The 16,794-nt window shown below is 37.9% G+C and overlaps 1 protein-coding gene across 1 annotated transcript in view; it reads right to left on the bottom strand.

The window, feature by feature from the left end:
- The window catches only part of lamb2l (laminin, beta 2-like), a 40,551-nt gene that overhangs the window by 6,050 nt on the left and 17,707 nt on the right, over positions 1-16,794 (bottom strand). The window contains exons 3-24 of the mRNA XM_082145408.1: positions 13,623-13,792; positions 11,614-11,749; positions 11,154-11,227; positions 10,832-11,020; positions 10,659-10,722; positions 9,435-9,637; positions 9,195-9,315; positions 8,921-9,109; positions 8,604-8,783; positions 8,129-8,241; positions 7,958-8,037; positions 7,520-7,676; positions 5,924-6,058; positions 5,663-5,824; positions 5,036-5,157; positions 3,597-3,717; positions 3,218-3,410; positions 2,914-3,057; positions 2,538-2,769; positions 1,379-1,542; positions 1,082-1,306; positions 784-998 (exon numbers count right to left, since the gene is read on the bottom strand). Coding sequence (XP_082001534.1) covers positions 784-998; positions 1,082-1,306; positions 1,379-1,542; positions 2,538-2,769; positions 2,914-3,057; positions 3,218-3,410; positions 3,597-3,717; positions 5,036-5,157; positions 5,663-5,824; positions 5,924-6,058; positions 7,520-7,676; positions 7,958-8,037; positions 8,129-8,241; positions 8,604-8,783; positions 8,921-9,109; positions 9,195-9,315; positions 9,435-9,637; positions 10,659-10,722; positions 10,832-11,020; positions 11,154-11,227; positions 11,614-11,749; positions 13,623-13,792 — 3,389 coding nt within the window. The remainder of the gene's footprint in view (positions 1-783; positions 999-1,081; positions 1,307-1,378; positions 1,543-2,537; positions 2,770-2,913; positions 3,058-3,217; positions 3,411-3,596; positions 3,718-5,035; positions 5,158-5,662; positions 5,825-5,923; positions 6,059-7,519; positions 7,677-7,957; positions 8,038-8,128; positions 8,242-8,603; positions 8,784-8,920; positions 9,110-9,194; positions 9,316-9,434; positions 9,638-10,658; positions 10,723-10,831; positions 11,021-11,153; positions 11,228-11,613; positions 11,750-13,622; positions 13,793-16,794) is intronic.

Here is a 16,794-nt window from a genome sequence, read left to right as displayed (position 1 = left end):
ATTTAAATCTATATTATTTTGCAAGATAAACTATCATTCAATAGTTGGTGTCTCTTATGCTCACCAATTAAAAACAGTACTATTGTTTTCTATTTGAATATATTTTAAATGTAATTTATTCCTGTGATGGAAAAGCTGAATTGTCAGCATCATTACTCCAGTCTTCAGTGTCACTTGATCCTTCAGAAATCATTCTAATATGCTGATTTTATGCTCAAGAAGCATTTCTTATTATTGTCAATGTTGAAAACAGTTGTGCTGCTTCATATTTTTGTGGAACCTGTGAGAAAAGTTACATTTTTGTAACCTTATAAATGTCTTTACTGTCACTTTTGACCAATTGAATGTATCCCAGCTGAATGAAAGAAAGTTTAAAAAAACCTACTACCAAACTTGTGAATGGTAGTTTAAATTGTAAATGTAATGGAAAGTAAATAATATATTAATAATTAGGTTTAGCCTTAATATAATGATAATATAGAAATCAATTAATACATTTTGCAAACAACATTTGTTGATGTTTTTAAAATGTCAAGCTTAGTAACACTTTATCACACACCAACTTTAATATTTAATCACATTTGGGAGTCCTTGGCAAAGTATAGTCACATCTCTTTATGTCATAATGTACCTTGGTTTATGTTTGTTTATTATTGTAAGGTTTTATCCTGCCATTTCACACTTATCTAGAGGTTTTAATCTTGAGAGAACCTTGATAAAATAAAGGTTTAATAAAGATTTGAATATAAAGAAAGATGCTGTATAGCACAGGTCATACTGTACCATATTGCAATGGGTGCTGAGGGCATTTGGCTGGACGCATCCACAGGGTTCACATCCAAAGTCCGAGCCGAAGTTCCAGTGGTTGGGGGTGCACTGGTCACAGTTGTGGCCAATGATGTTTGGTTTGCAGGGGCAATGTCCAGTCTGCCTATCACAGTGACATACTCCATCAGTACAGTAGCCCTGTAAAGTGCCAGCAGTCACACAAGTACAGCCTGCAGGATGAGACAGAATGCAGAATTAGATTTAAATGCATGAATTCATTCACAGTTTTAAAGTTTTAAGTCACTGTACTTACGCCTACAGTCCTGGGCGAATGCGTTTCCATAATAACCCAATTTACACTCAGAGCAAGAGTGGCCGTCAGTGTTATACAGGCACTTGAGGCATTGGCCGGTTCGTGGGTCACATGACTCCGGGTCCTGGGGTTCAATGTTCCCGTTGCACTGGCATGGCCTGCACACCCCGCCAGGCTGCTCAGCATCACCATAGTAACCAGGAGCGCAGCGATCACAGCGAGGACCTGAGACAGGACACAGTCAGTTAACCTACTAAATTAGAATCAAAAACTGTTGATTTACTGACTGTATTTTACCTGCATATCCTTCACGACACTGGCAGAGGATCTGGTTAGAGGCATAGTCTGCGTGACAGGAAGCTCCGTTGGAGTGTCCGCTGTCAGGGTGTCCTGGACACGGACAGGGGCGACAGTGCTCACCAGAACCCAATACTGGGTCACCATAGAACCCGTTTACACAACTAAAGAAAGGACAGAATAATCTATTTAATTTCTGTACAGAACAACATTTGATTAATTTTACTTCTAATTACTTTGTCTCGATCATTTTTTTTTCTATTTATTACAAATAATATTTTTTTAGCAATGTATAAATATTTTGTTTTTGATATTTTTACACTACTGTTCAAATGTTTCAGGCCAGTACGTTTTTGTTTATTGTTTTTTAAAGTCTCTCATGCTCACCAAGGCTGCATTTATTAAATAAAAAAATACAGTAAAAATGGTAATATTGTGAAATAATATTACAATTTAAAATAACTATTTTCTATTGTAATATATAATTTATTCCTGGGATGGCAAAGCTGAATTTTCAGCATCATTACTCCAGTCTTCAGTGTCACATGATCCTTCAGAAATCATTCTAATATGCTGATTTACTGCTCAAGAAACATTTCTTATTATTATCTATGTTGAAAACAGTGATTTTTTTTTTTTTTTCAGGATTCTTTGATGAATAGAAAGTCCAAAAGAACAGCATTAATTTGAAATAGAAATTGTTTGTAAAAATGAAAAATTATTTACAGTCACTTTTGATCAAGTTACTGCATTCTTGCTTGATAAAAGCATTAACTTCTTTTTTTTTTAAATACCCTACCGTTCAAAGGTTTGCGGTCAGTATCTAATAAGAAGTATTGATATTTATTTAATTACCCTGTTTCATTCAAACAGGGACTACAGATGAAAAATAGCCTGTATGGCTAAATCTGCCACATTTACATAATGGACTTGAGTGCTCATGTTAATTAATGTGCATTGTCCCTTTTAAAATAAATAAATTCAAATTCAAATTAATTAGCTTTTTTAAATAATTCACTGTTGTACTTGATATATAGTTTGTAACTGCCTCATCCTCCTTTGCAAAGCGTGCATTACATTGTGACTTAAATCAGTGACCCAAATGTAATTCGTCACATTGATTTGGTCTCATTGATGTAGTCAGTGTACTGTTTCTCACCTCTCACACAGCTGTCCAGCTGTGTTGTCTCTGCACTCATAGCAGGCGCCTGTTTCAGGGTCACAGCTCTCTGCATGGCCATTACATTGGCACGGCCTACAGTTGGGGAATCCCCACTGACCTGGTTGGCAGTCTGAACACTGGCGGCCAATCGCCCCATGTCGACACGGACACTGACCCGTCACAGGGTCACACTGATGTCCTACAGAGCCCTGAGAGTGGCAGTCACAATCTGTTGCAGACAGAGAGAAGTGAGAGACAATGAGAAATTTGTCAAGTTTAATCTAATTCTTAAAAAATATTTTTACAAAATACAAATATTAAAAAAATATTTTTACATCATAAATGTATATTAATTTGTAAAAAAGGGTCTCACCAGCGCAGCCATATGGCCCAAATCCATACGTCCCCGGTGCACACTGATCACACTGATGGCCAATAACATTGGGTTTACAGTGACATTGACCTCCGACTTTGTCACACTCTGCACTCAGTGAACCCTGAGGGTCACACTGACATGCTGCAGAAAGATCACTTTTTTAGGAAGCCATTCATAAGAATCTAAACAACAGTATGAAATTTATCTGAAGGAAAAAGGAATGGATGGGTTATAATGTGACTTGTTTTGACAAGACACAGAGGAGAGACATTTATCCTTTGACCCAATCACAGTGACTCACCCAGGGCTCCATTGTGCATGATAGCAGAGATGCTGCAGATGAGTGTAGTGCACAGCTCCGCCAGCGCAGGCATCGGCAGGGTCGTGAAAGAATCCAAACACATGTAGACCTCCATCTCCTGCCGTCGACGCTCGTCTGGGCCGTCATCACCCTGAAAACCAGGAAGCTCCTCATACCTGGGTATCAGCACAAGCTGTAAGGAGAGAGAGAGAGAGAGACATATAAGCATTTTTCACCAAAGACTTTTCACCCACCAGCAGAGGGCAGCACTTGTATTATCTGTGGTTAGGAAATTGCATCACAGGCGTTCCTTGTTTCAAGCATTTAATAACATATGTGTATAAACGACTGATAATGGTAAATGAGAGAAGATCCTTACTGAGTCTATCAGAATGAAGGCGGTGAGATGTCGGTGAGACACGCCGTGGCGCTGGAAACGGATGGACACCACATACTGGTTGTTTGGTTCAAAGCAGAAGGGCCTTGGCATTTCAATGTACCTGTCAAAAGTTATATGCCATCACTAACAATATTCGAAAATGGTAATTTACTGTTTGACTATCTTGTAGACTATCTGTATTAATAGACTAAGACAGACAAGTCTAGGTAGAAATTTCATGTCTAATTTAAGCTTGTAAATAGTTATAAATAACTGTTAGTTAAACCACATAAATTGACACTGATCTATTTAAATAAATCATAATCATACAGTAGTTTTCCTATTTAAAATAAAAACACAATCAAAAATCAAAATTTGATAAAAAATACAAAAAACACTTATATTTTTAAATATTGGTACAATTTAAAAAATAAAACCTTTTTATTTGAATATATTTTAAAATGTAATTTATTCCAAAGCTGAATTTTCAGCATCATTACTCCAGTCTTCAGTGTCACATGATCCTTCAGTAATCTTTCTAATATGATGATTTGATGATCAATAAACATTTATTATTATTATCAATGTTGAAAACACTGTTTAATATTTTTGTGAAAACCATGATAAAAAAAAATATTGGATTCTTTGATGAAAAATAACATTTATTTGAAATAGAAATCTTTTGTTACATTATAAATGTATTTAATTTTGATAAATTGAATGCATACTTGGCTGCTAAATAAAGTATTTCTTTAAAAATCTTAGTAGTGCCTATCTCACAGAAATATGCATGTACTATAGATATGATTATTATTTATATTGACAAACTATAAGTATATTAAAGCAGCTTTAATAGGGTGGAGCACACGACTCTGACCCTTACAGTTAGTACATACAGCTGCTTCCTTTTCCTATGTTGACAAAATTAATTCAAATCCCTTTCAAGCACCAGACATCCACCCTTATTTAGTTACCCACAGTTACACAGCAGCTCCACCAGCCTGATAATATCTGTGAAGTCTTATCTCCTGCCTAGGGTTTATTTCCCCATGGAAAGACTTAGACCAGTAACATATCCAGATTTGAACTTCTTGAACTCACCTGACTCCATCGCTCTTTTATTTTTCTTGTTTCTCTCACTTTCTCCCAATATCTTTTTATTTTATTTTTTGCTCAAGAGATGCAGCTTTTGACAGAGTCTAATTTGCTCCTGCATTCCCTGAGCTTTAGAACAACTGCCATAGAACATGGTTTCCCATGAAGTGAGGGTTGGCTATAATAAAATCGTACTTTGTACATAATACATAATAATACACTTGCAAAACTATGCAAGAAGTGCTTACAAAGAAATATGAATGTGCACTTGCATCCAAAAACAAAGCATTCACGATATGTCAGGTAAACAAGGACACACACAGAAATAAACACAATGATATTACCTCCTGTGGTGGGGCATTGTGACTGTGTACATCTGCTCTGTGGGCAGCATGTTTCCACAGCGGAGACTTGTAGGTAAATTCAGGGATGTCACGCTCACTAAAGCTTCCCAGTCCTCTGTGGACTGCATGCAAACAAAAAGAACAGACAAAATTATTATAAAAATTATTAATTTTAAATCAAATTTTATAAAAAGGGATAGTACACCCAAAAATATAATTCATCTGTCATCTGTCATCAATCATTGGTTCCCATTGACTTTCATTGTATGGACAAAAAATATAATGGATGTAAATGGGAAAAGAAACTGTTTGGTTACCAACATTCTTCAAAATATATTCTTTTACATTCCATAGAAGAAAGAAAGTCATAAAGTTTGGAACAACATGAGGGTGAGAAAATGAAAATTCGTTTTTGAGTGGACTTTCCCTTTAAGTAACTATTAAAAGACACTGAACCAAATTAAACTGGAATCTATGTTTCTGGAACATGGTAGCTGGATTCTAGCTGGTCTAAACTGGTCATTACTAGTAGATGGTATGATCAGCTGGATGTTGTTTGTTTGGCTGGTTAAAGATAATCTACCAGCTTGTAACCAGCGACCATGTTCCGAAACAATGACCACAAACCTCTGGCTCGTATCGGATCATGATGTCATATTCCATGGCGTAAGGGATGTTGCTGATGGTGAACTCTAGGCCAGCTCCATCTTTAGCCCGAGCGAAGCCCGGCCCGGTCCATGTGACCATCTGACCCGGCTGTCTCTCTCTGTGCACTATGCTCACGCTGGGCTGAAAACAGACACAGACTCATATTAAAAAGGATACAGCAGTTTAAGGTATATAGCAGCTGATAAAGGTGGAGGTGGAGTTATCTGAAGGGAAACTCACTGTTTGTTGCAACTGTCGGATACGTCTCAGTGCTGCCCTCTGTGGCTGGGTGATGTGACGGTGACGGCGGTGTCTTCTCAGCTGATAGTTGAGATGCTGCACACAGTCAGTCTCTGCCTGAGGCCTCGGATTGCCCTAAACAACAAGCACACATATCGTGCTCACCTTAATATTCAAGATATAACATTTATTTATACTTGATAACATGAATACTCTGGAAAACAGAGTACGGCGACATTATGTCCAGAGTAATCTCATACTAATCTTCTAGTATGCAGTAGCCTATGTATAATATTCTTCCAATACGCATTATTTATACTGTGCACACAGTAAGCACATTTCCAAATGTGCATTACATAACCAGCATATTGCATGGGATATTATATCCCACAATGCAATGTGCTCAACTTGACCTTCCATTTTGAAAGCTATGACTGCACAAAAAATTACACCAAACATGAAAGTTTGGGGTCAGTATGATAAAAAAAAAAAAAATAAAAAAAAAAGAATACTCTTATTCAACAAGGAAACATTCAATTGCTCAAAAGTGACAAGCATTTATAATGCTAGAAAGAAACTTTTAAAGAATATTGTGCACTATACAGTTACAATAAAAATGTCTTTCCAAGCACAAATGCAAAACCAGAGCACAACTTGACACTCTATCTGAAAGTAGTAAGTGAGGTGGCAGGCAGTGAAAGTGTAAACTGTAATGATGATGGACGAGAGAGTGAGAGACTGTGTGAACCAAACAGTCCTGGTGTGTGTTTGGTGGGCATTAATAACTCGCAGTGACGGGCTGGCATCTCTTCTGCTCTTTGATCTTATTCTGGGTCACTTCAGCTGTGGACCCGTGAGCATTCTGCAGTTCGTATGTGGGTTTGTTTGTGGATATAGTGTGTCTGGACAACCAGCACTGTCAGTCTGAGTTCCTGCGGAGGGTACGGTGCCATAACAAACCAACCTGGAAAAACCTCACTAAATTATGATAGATTCGTGCATAAAAAAAAGCCAGTGAAAAAACGAAAATAAATATAAATGATTTTTTTAAATTATTACTTTTAACTGGGGAATTGGAAGACAAACTAGAAGACACAAATATTGATTTAAGGGAGAACTTTTTTTTTAACCAAGGCTAAATCACCAAACCCATTGTGACTCAGAAGATATGATGGTATCAGATAGGCATGCGGCTCTGAGTGTTTTGTGTTACAGTGCAGCGGAAGTGAAGGTACCTGAGGGTTTAACTCACATGAATGTAAACTGACAAAGGAGACGGTTTTACATTTAACATATTACATCAACATTTAGTTATGTTAGGGGCTGAAAGATCTAACTGAACCCAAAAATCAGGGAATTCTTTCTCTGACATACACAAATTACTCTCTAGATCTATGTGCAGGATCCTGTTTCCATGGCCCATGATACCAGCATCACATCCAAGAGAAGAACAGACACCTATTCATAACAATGGGAAGATTTATAGCAGTACCCTTATAATATGACATGAAGTTTAGGAGTTTAGTCTGCCAAAAGAAAAAACAACAATGTAAAAAAAGAAAATATTAGGTGCTTATATGAATGAGCATTACTCACAGGAAGAGCGGGATCATCAGGGGAGTGACCTATAGCTCCCTCTGCTTCATATTTGTAATAATCCAGAGAAGCACAGAAAAACGCAGGCTGCACTTCAGAACACTTCCGACCAATCAGATGAGGCCGACAGTCACACTGACCGTTGTCCATCATGCATCTGAAGGTGAAAGGGAAAAGAGTTTATTCACAATTGTCATAGATATCTTGAAATCTCTTCAAATCAAGGGCCACCTTGCAGTTCGGCACTTCAGTTTAGTTCAATTCTTAAAACAAATTAAAGAGTTTTGACCTTAGTACCAATGCTAATCAAATCCCAGAACAACGTTGGACTTTAATTTTTGGTATTTCAAAACTACACCCAGATACCAGACACTTCCTTATTGCTAATCGAGGGTAAATACACTCATTTAAATGCAATAACTGACATCAGTGACACACCTGCTGCTGGTTGCACCACCAAAGTCACAGTCACAGGGTCTGCAACCTGCCAGATCATTACTGAGTCCCCAGTATTCAGGCTGTACACAAACAAAAATACATACAGGCATTAAAAAAAATGGTGATGGTTTATTGGTGAGAGAGAGAGAGAGAGAGAGAGAGAGCATGTACCAGGCACTGATTGCAGTAGCGACCAGTGACGTATCTTTTGCAGGAGCAGTCCCCGCTGATCTGATCACATGGGGCCCCCAGCATGGTGATGCCACGGGGGTCACAGTTACACGCTGCCAATGACATACACATAAATGGACACATAAATGTCACATACAGAGGCCCCTAAAGTTATTTTCACACTTAAAGATAGGGGTAATGTTTTTCATAAACACTTTTTGTTATACTGGTTGAAACTCTCTTCACATCCTGATAGCAATCAATAATAGAAAAAAGTACATATATCTTCTGTGGAAGTCTCAGGATCAAAAAATGCATAAGTATATTTAAGCATACAAAATGTATGAATGTCTTTCCATTAAACCAAGTAGAATTTATATTTAAGACATATACCACAAATGTTTGATGAAATACACCTGTGTGAACTTGAGGAGAACAGACTTCAAACATCCACTAAACACATGCAAACCCTTACGCTGGCATCCCAGTGTGTTGTCAAGACTGAGTCCATAGTGTCCCTCTTTGCAGTAGTCGCAGCGCTGACCCCTGACGTTCTGCTTACAGCGACACTGACCACCAATCATACCCAGATCCAGATCAGTATGACTGTCACAAACTCCTCCCTCCACAGAGCCCACAGGGTCACAGTCACAGGCTGCACACACACACACACACATACACACACACACACACACACACACACACACACACACACACACACAGGAAACAACATGAACAACAGGTAGGAGAAACCATGCACAAAAAAGTCCCATGGAAAGGCTAACAACTTACAGACACATGCAGCCGGGTCTCTGATGTCTCTAGCTGGATCCTGATAGTAAAAATGTTTACAGGTCTCACAGTTGCGGCCCATGGTGTTGTGGAGACAGTTGTCACACACGCCTCCACTGACGTTGCCCGTAGCCAGATACACCGCCATGTCAAAATGACACTGATTGGAGTGACCGTTACAGTTGCATTCTGGAAAAAAGTCGCATATTAAGATTTTTTTTGTTGACATTTTAATAAAGATTTTCTTGAACCTCTACATGCATGTGTATCTTACCCCTGCAGGTGTGTGCGTTATCAGTCTCGGCGGGCCTCCAGGGTGCATCATGGTAGAAATCTCTGCAGAGCTCACAGTTTAATCCCACAGTGTTGTGCTTACACACACAACGTCCATGAATCTGTCGGATCAAAAGTGTAGGATATATTAAATAGTGTGCTTCATTCACAATCCATCAATGTAAGAATAATAAATTGTTCTTTGAAATCAGAACTACAAATTAATCTGACAGACACCCACCATGCCTGAATCCCTAGTGGTCACTCCAGGTACTGGTGCGCACTCTGACGCGTGACCGTAGCAGAAGCAGCTCCCACGCACAACCAGCTCATGCAGCGCATAGTAATATTTCTGCAGCACGTCAGGACGGCGGTCAAGCAGGTTATCGCCCAGAGTGTGCAGTTTAGTGAAGTTTATCCGTAAGTTAGTGATCCGCAACAAATCTGAGGGGAGATTGTGCAGCGGCTTTACTTGCAGTACTGTGAACAGGGTCCAAACTGAACACTTGCTACAGTAAATGTGAGTTATTTACTTGCTAAAGCCGATTTTACTCTCAAGTTAACCCATTGCAATAAAGACAAATATATTTGAAGTAATAGATAATGTACATCCAGACAACTCAAAAGGGTGATCAGGATGAAGTGGAGGGGTGTTGTATCACCCTGAAGGGGTTTATTTTGCAAAAACAACTGACTGGATGTACATTATTCTGCTTATTACACGGCTACTTGTCAAATAAGTAAATAAGATTACACTTTATTTTAAGGAGACGTTGTTAGTGTAATTAATTAAGTAACAAATAAGTAGGCTACTGAGTAATATTATTTAACTACATGTAGCATACTTACTATAGGTTTAAAGTTAGGGTTAGTTGCTTGTAATTATGCATAATTTACTATTATTACTATAGTAACTACACGTGAAGTATAACTACAAGTTAACATAAAAGTGTTACTGTAAATATGATGCAAAATATTGATTTGATTTTAAATATTTTATTAGCTCATTAAACGCAAAGCTAAATAAACTGTTAAAAAACAGTTGCTAGCAAGCAGCTTTGAATCTGGACGAACGATCAAGTTAAAAAAAGACGGACATTTAAGGGATAATGTATCACTTATTACACAGCTTTTCACCACATTACGGGGACATGAAATATTGATTTGAGAAGAAACCTTTTTTTAAATCTTACCTGTTTGTCATCTTATAATTCATTACAGTATACAAAACTATCATTCTAGCAAAAAGACAGACATTTCAACAATATATGCATACTATTAGTACTGAAGTCCTCCGGTTTTATAACAGGATAGTCGATAACTGAGGTGCAAGATGGCAAGATCAGGGAATAACTGACCGCAGAATGTCTCGACTGACAAGTATTTCAGAGAGCCGTGTAATAATAAAAAATATTCCACAAAACAGTTACATGGCAAAAAAAAAAAAAGACTGTACTGCACTAACCCTGAATGTCAAGACCGTATGGGTCTTTGACATGGATCGCAGGATCCAGCACTTTGTAGATGACCTAAAATAAAAAATAATAGAATCATATAGTGGGAACGCTGAATCCAAAAGTAACATTAAAACACAGACTGAAACACATCCATATTAAAATACCATCAGCTCACACTCACCTCTCCCTCAGTGGACGGTTCAATGTCAGAGTAGCGCTCCTCACAGATGACCTCATCAATAAACCGAAGAGAGTGGGCAGGAACCCTGGGGAAAGTCTTGGTGCAGTTGTAGGCGAAGTAGCGATATGGCCTCCATGTACGGCCAAAATCTGAAGAACGCTCAATCATCATGGCAGCAGGTCTAAACGTCTGTGGAGATGCAAACAGAGGGTTACAGTTAGGCTTGTTTCACTTTTATTAATAAATACTTTTATTCAATTAAATTGCTAATGTAAAACTTGAAACTTGACGTGATACACTTGAAATCCATTTATATACACACCTTAAACTTCATGATGAGATGAGTAAAGTGGAACTCTGCCTCAAGATTTAGTCGAATACTGACATTCTCCTCTCCTGCACACAAATGAACGAAAGAAAACCAGTCATAAACTACAAGTATGCAATTGAATTCATAAAAAAAAATAAAGTTTCATTATAAACTATTGAGAGAAAACAAAAGCTTATTCAAAAAATTAACATGAATTTCATAACTTTTAGGTAGTACAATTACTTAGGGTTAGGGTTCGGTTTAGGGTTAGTTACTTGTAATTTTGCATAATTTACTGTTATTACTATAGTGCATACATGTAGTAACATGTAACTACATCACCTTAAAATAAAATTTTACCAATATATATATATATATATAATATATATATTCTTTAAAACAACAAAAAAAAACAAAAAAAAACATTATGTGCATTCAGGCTTTCGGTCTCAAAAAACACATTCTCACACACCATTTACAGACTGCCACCAGGTGAGTTCTCCTCTGCGGTCTCTCTGGTAAATGACATTCTCCACCCTGTGGCTGTTTCTGTGATTATAGGCATCGTATGGCTCCTGAGAGTTACACATAAAGCACTTATCTGAATCCTGTCGAGAGACATAGAGAAAGAAAAGAGTGAGAAGAAAAACAATGCACATTTTGCAAAAACACTTAGCAACATCAGTGCAGTCTGACAGGAGCCTCTCCACACCTTTTCTTCCAGGTACAGTTTCATTTGTAATGACTTAAACCCACATGGCTGGCGGTTCAGGTAGCTGCCAAGACATACAAAAGAAATCTGGGTCACAGCCTGAGCAAAACGTTCCCTCAGAATGGGAGGGCAAGTTCCATGCCAACCTGGAAGCGGAGGAAGAGAGGGGAATGGGCCTCCTGGATTCAGGTCAGAACACGAGAGTTAGCGTGGATGAACGCCAGAGCACTTTGTCTAAGCTGAGTTGTCATGGGCACCAAAACCTCCAGCAATGACCTGACCGAGTGAGACACGTGTATTTCTTCAGGACCCGTTAAAGGTCACAGCAATGACCAGGAGAACCTCAGAATCTATTTCAGATCCTCACAAGCTCTGCAGGAGACGGATATCAGCACTTCTACAATATTGTGCTTATACCACACACCAGACACATGCTTACTGGGGTAGTTTTGAGTGTGAGCTGCCAACAATAGGATTAGCAGTGATCAACCGGATTATGAACAACAGGAATGCTATGCTAGGGCCCTGCAAAAAACACATAGTTAATTCTCTAGCATGACTTAGCACTGTGGATTCACACAGTTTAAGTGTATGGACTGCAATTGGGGTTAAAAGAGACAAAAATACTTTCTGATCATTTGCTAAGATAATCTTGTTAAAAAAAAAAGTTATATATGGATATTTTATACAAATGATTGCCTGCTTTATTTTATGATATGTAATAATTATACTGGATTTTTATTGCATTTTTTTACACTAAAATGATTAAATTACACTAGTTTATTGAGAAACATTTAAACATTTAATTTAGGTTGTTAAGATATTTATTTAAGTGCAATTATAATTTTTTTAATATGTGGCCTAACAAATACAAGTGGTTTACAAATACATCTTAACTGCACTTAAAATGTATCTCATTATGCCAAGTTTATACATGCAACATCTATCTATCTATCTATCTATATATCTATTTATCTATCTATCTGGATAAATTACAACACAAACGGAAATGTGGGGAACTCTGCAGACACCCTACTGACAAATAAATTGACAGAGCGCTGACAGGTAACACCTGCGTTGAGGACAAAAAGGGTGTAACTCCTGGTCTAGGATGTATGGTGCCTCCAGGCAGTTAAACAGTTTCTTTCAATTTTATGCACCCAAAACACTTTAATGAGGGGTAAAAAACAAAGAACCTAAAAGAACACAGAACATTTTAAATAGACATTCATACAACATTAAACAGTCAATGAAAATATAATTTATGAGGGCAGAAAAGAGAGCTTTATAGACACCTAAAGGAAAGGGAGGAGGAGTGTTTCAGGATAAAAGAGGGAAAGCAAACAGAGGTAGATGTAAGAAATGAATACAAGATCTTTTAAATCACACACGTATCGAATAGAAAAGCCTTAGGCTGCAGATTTGACTGCTGTAAAAGAGGTGTGGCATAGTGAGCAATACACGTGCAAGAGTCCAACATGTGCAAAATCCTGTAATATAACAAGTGTGCGAGTTTGTGTGTGTGTGTGTGTGTGGTAAGGTTCGCCTACATTTTGAGGATCAAATGTCCCAATAAAGGATGGTAAAAAATGAAAGGGGCCCTGTGCACAAGCACATCTATCTTCATATGACAAATAATTTCCGTCAACACAAACTGCAGGGCAAGGCCATACATGCAGGAGTAGATCACATAGTGTACACAACATGAGATCATGTTTTTGTGTCTATATGAAAGAGAAAGAATGGTTCCGAAATAATGCTGGGTTTACCTGCAAATGACTGACAATGCAGTACATCTCAGGCCCATCCAGGCCACAGGTGGAGGTGGCGGTCAGATTAATAGCTCGGCCAATCAGAAGGTTCCCTGTTGCCGGATAACAGCTCCCTTCCATGCAGCCATGTGGGGCTGAGGGGATCTCCTGAGCCACAGCTGGAAGAACTGGAGAGGACACAGACAGGAAGTGGAGGTCATTAACATAACAGTGTATTCCATTTCACAGGCTCCCCAAACATTATAGTAGGGGATATCTGTACAACTTCACTTTGCTTGGCATTTTTTTGTTTTGTTTCTTTGAAAGCCCATCATCGTAATCAATAACAGACAGCACAGTTGAGCAGAATGGGGTATGAGGTATGAGGACACAATATACTCGGAATAATAGACATATAAATGTCAAATGAATTACACCAAGTAACATTAAAATATAAGAATTAATTAGAGGGGTGGTTAATTATCATTTCACTTTTCTAACTTTAGTTTGTTTGTAATGTTGCTGTTTGAGCATAAACAACATCTGCAAAGTTACAACACTCAAAGTTCAAAGCAAAAAGAAAATTTTAAAGAAATTGCTTTTTAAAGCTACACTGTGTGATATTTTCCCCCATCTAGCGGTGAAATTGTATATGACTACCCAGTGAATATTAGTTTCTGTTCCTTTCAATTTCGAGGGCGTTTTAACTCCTACGGTGGCCGTATTATTCCAAGATTAACATGGCTTCCAGTTCGACTTCGTCCAAATGCGCCTTTAAAACTATCACCTGTGATCCGTCGCAGCACAGATTTATGTTACAAGGTAAACAATACTTTTTCACCATTGACGTGAGGAAAAGTAACGCAAGTTATACTAGAGGTCGTTCTGGCGTTATGCACAACCATGCTATGGTTAGACAAGCAACTATAAAACTTAGAATTTACACAAATAGGCTGGATTACCTGCCGAGAATAAAGCAGGCAACTTCGGCGTCTGTTTTAAAATCTTTGTTCCTCATGAGCTCTTTCCACCTGGGAAAAGTTACTCCAGTATTGACTTTGGTCTTGCTGATTTGCCTGTCGCGTTGACGTTTTAATTCTCTCTTTCGCTTCCTTGGCGACTCTGCTACAGTACATGTCCTCAAAAATAGGCGTTATCCTCCATAAGCAATCTTTCAAATCTGCCGGCAGTCTCGAGTAATCTCCCCCTCGCATTCGTCTCTGTGTCACTGAGTGTAAAGCGCGAAAGGCGAAGCTTGAATTTACAGGTATGTCCCTCTTTGGCTAATGTAGTTTCAAGATGGAGGGGCAACATGGCGACCGGCATTCGAACCCCTCACCCGTATGTACTTTCAATGGCAGATTATAAACTTACGAGAATACTTTATTACTTTAAAGAAGTAAATATACATTAATGAGCACATATATTTTTGAAAGAAATAAGTGTTTTTTGCTAAGAATCAACTAAAATAATTACACAGTGTAGCTTTAAGGACTACAACAAACGACTGATAGGGACTACACAAGCTTCCTCCTGGGTTAGTGACATCACTTACCCTAAAATTTACATAAACCCCACCACCGTGAACATTTATAGATGTTCATGACAGAATATGCAAATCAATAACTAGTAGATTACTACACATAAGCTACATAAATTATTCAACAAACCATTCAGAAATGTTGTCTACATGTTGTCACTTCTTCTTGAGTCTCTCCATCTTTGTCTGACTACGGTTTGAACATAAAAGGCTAAAAGTTTTTGAAATGTTCAGTGCATGTCTGTGTGAGGTAAAATGACACAAGCTGTTAAAGCTCCGCCCTCTGTGTCGGGAGCAGCAGCTCATTTGCATTTAAAGGGACACACAAAAATGGTGCTTTGCTCACCCTCAAAACGTGACAATTTTAACATGCTATATCAAAATATCTGTGGGGTATTTTGAGCTAAAAATTCACATACACACTCTGGGGACATGAAAGACTTATTTTACATTTTGTAAAAAGGGCATTACACCACCACTTTAAAAAAACATCAATAAATAAATGAACGACTAAATGAAAAAACAAATAACAAACAAACTAATGAATGAATAAATATGTTGTTATGTCAAGTCAAGTATATTTGTATAGCGCTTTTCACAATACAGATTGTATCAAAGCAGCTTCACAGTATTAAATTAAAATAATACAACAAGGTTTGTTTCAAGTGGAATTTATTGATTGATAAAATTAAATTAAATATCCCCAAATGTGTGATATGAAAACATATTTGAAGGGCTGCAACTCAAGCAAGTTTATTTTAGTCAAACTTCAAGTGGCGCACTATGACTTTTGGGTAAATTTCCCTTTCCACTTCCTGAGAAATGATTTCTGATATATATGTTCCCCACGCTGTTTGCAGTGCCTTTTGGACATATTCACATATCCCAAAGATACATCCCTACGATATCCCATACACTCTACTTTTCTTTCCAAAACATCACACAAAAGCCAATGATTGGATGTTATCATAGCATTCAACAAGCACGGCTTCTTTTTGATGACCTCATGCGGCTCATGGTCCCACCCATGCGGCAGTATCAAAGACTGAGGGTTTAGTTTCTCATTGAGTCAGGAAAATAACTGGCTTTGTTCCACATGGTTACCTCTGCAACGGGCTCAAAATGCACTGTTTGCCTTTCAAAATACACAGTTCATTATAGGGTTATCATTGTCAAATCCAGATGTGTGGGAGGTCTTACATGGATTTTGAACATTCAATTCTAATGTTGTGGTACTATCATTAAATAAGACTAGCAAGTAACAGCACCCTCAAACTATAAAACTGCAGAGATCTAGGATTTCGCAGTTGGAGAATGGCAATAACCACGCAACCATACATCTCAATGTGAATGACCTCTTTATCATTGAGAGTCTCTTGGAAAGGCAGTGTCCTGGTCAATCTTTGGGCCCCTTTGTGCTTCCATTTTTCACACATCACTTACTCTGAATAATAATACCATCATCTCAACAAAGAATAATGAGAGAATGAGTGCGAGTAAATGAAGCAACAAGAGTGGACATAGTGAAATTGATGAAGTGAACGTCAGATAGCCTTTGTGTGATGGGAAAGGACATTCAGAAAAACAAGATGACAGAAATATATTTCTGATGCTGGTTTTAAAACCTAATGTGATGCAGCCAGAAAATAC

The sequence above is a fragment of the Leuciscus leuciscus genome, assembly GCF_965113295.1.
Source record: "Leuciscus leuciscus genome assembly, chromosome: 18".
Lineage (NCBI taxonomy): Eukaryota > Metazoa > Chordata > Actinopteri > Cypriniformes > Leuciscidae > Leuciscus > Leuciscus leuciscus.
The sequence above is the reverse complement of the archived record's forward strand: the minus strand, read 5'-3'. Positions and strand labels throughout refer to the sequence as shown.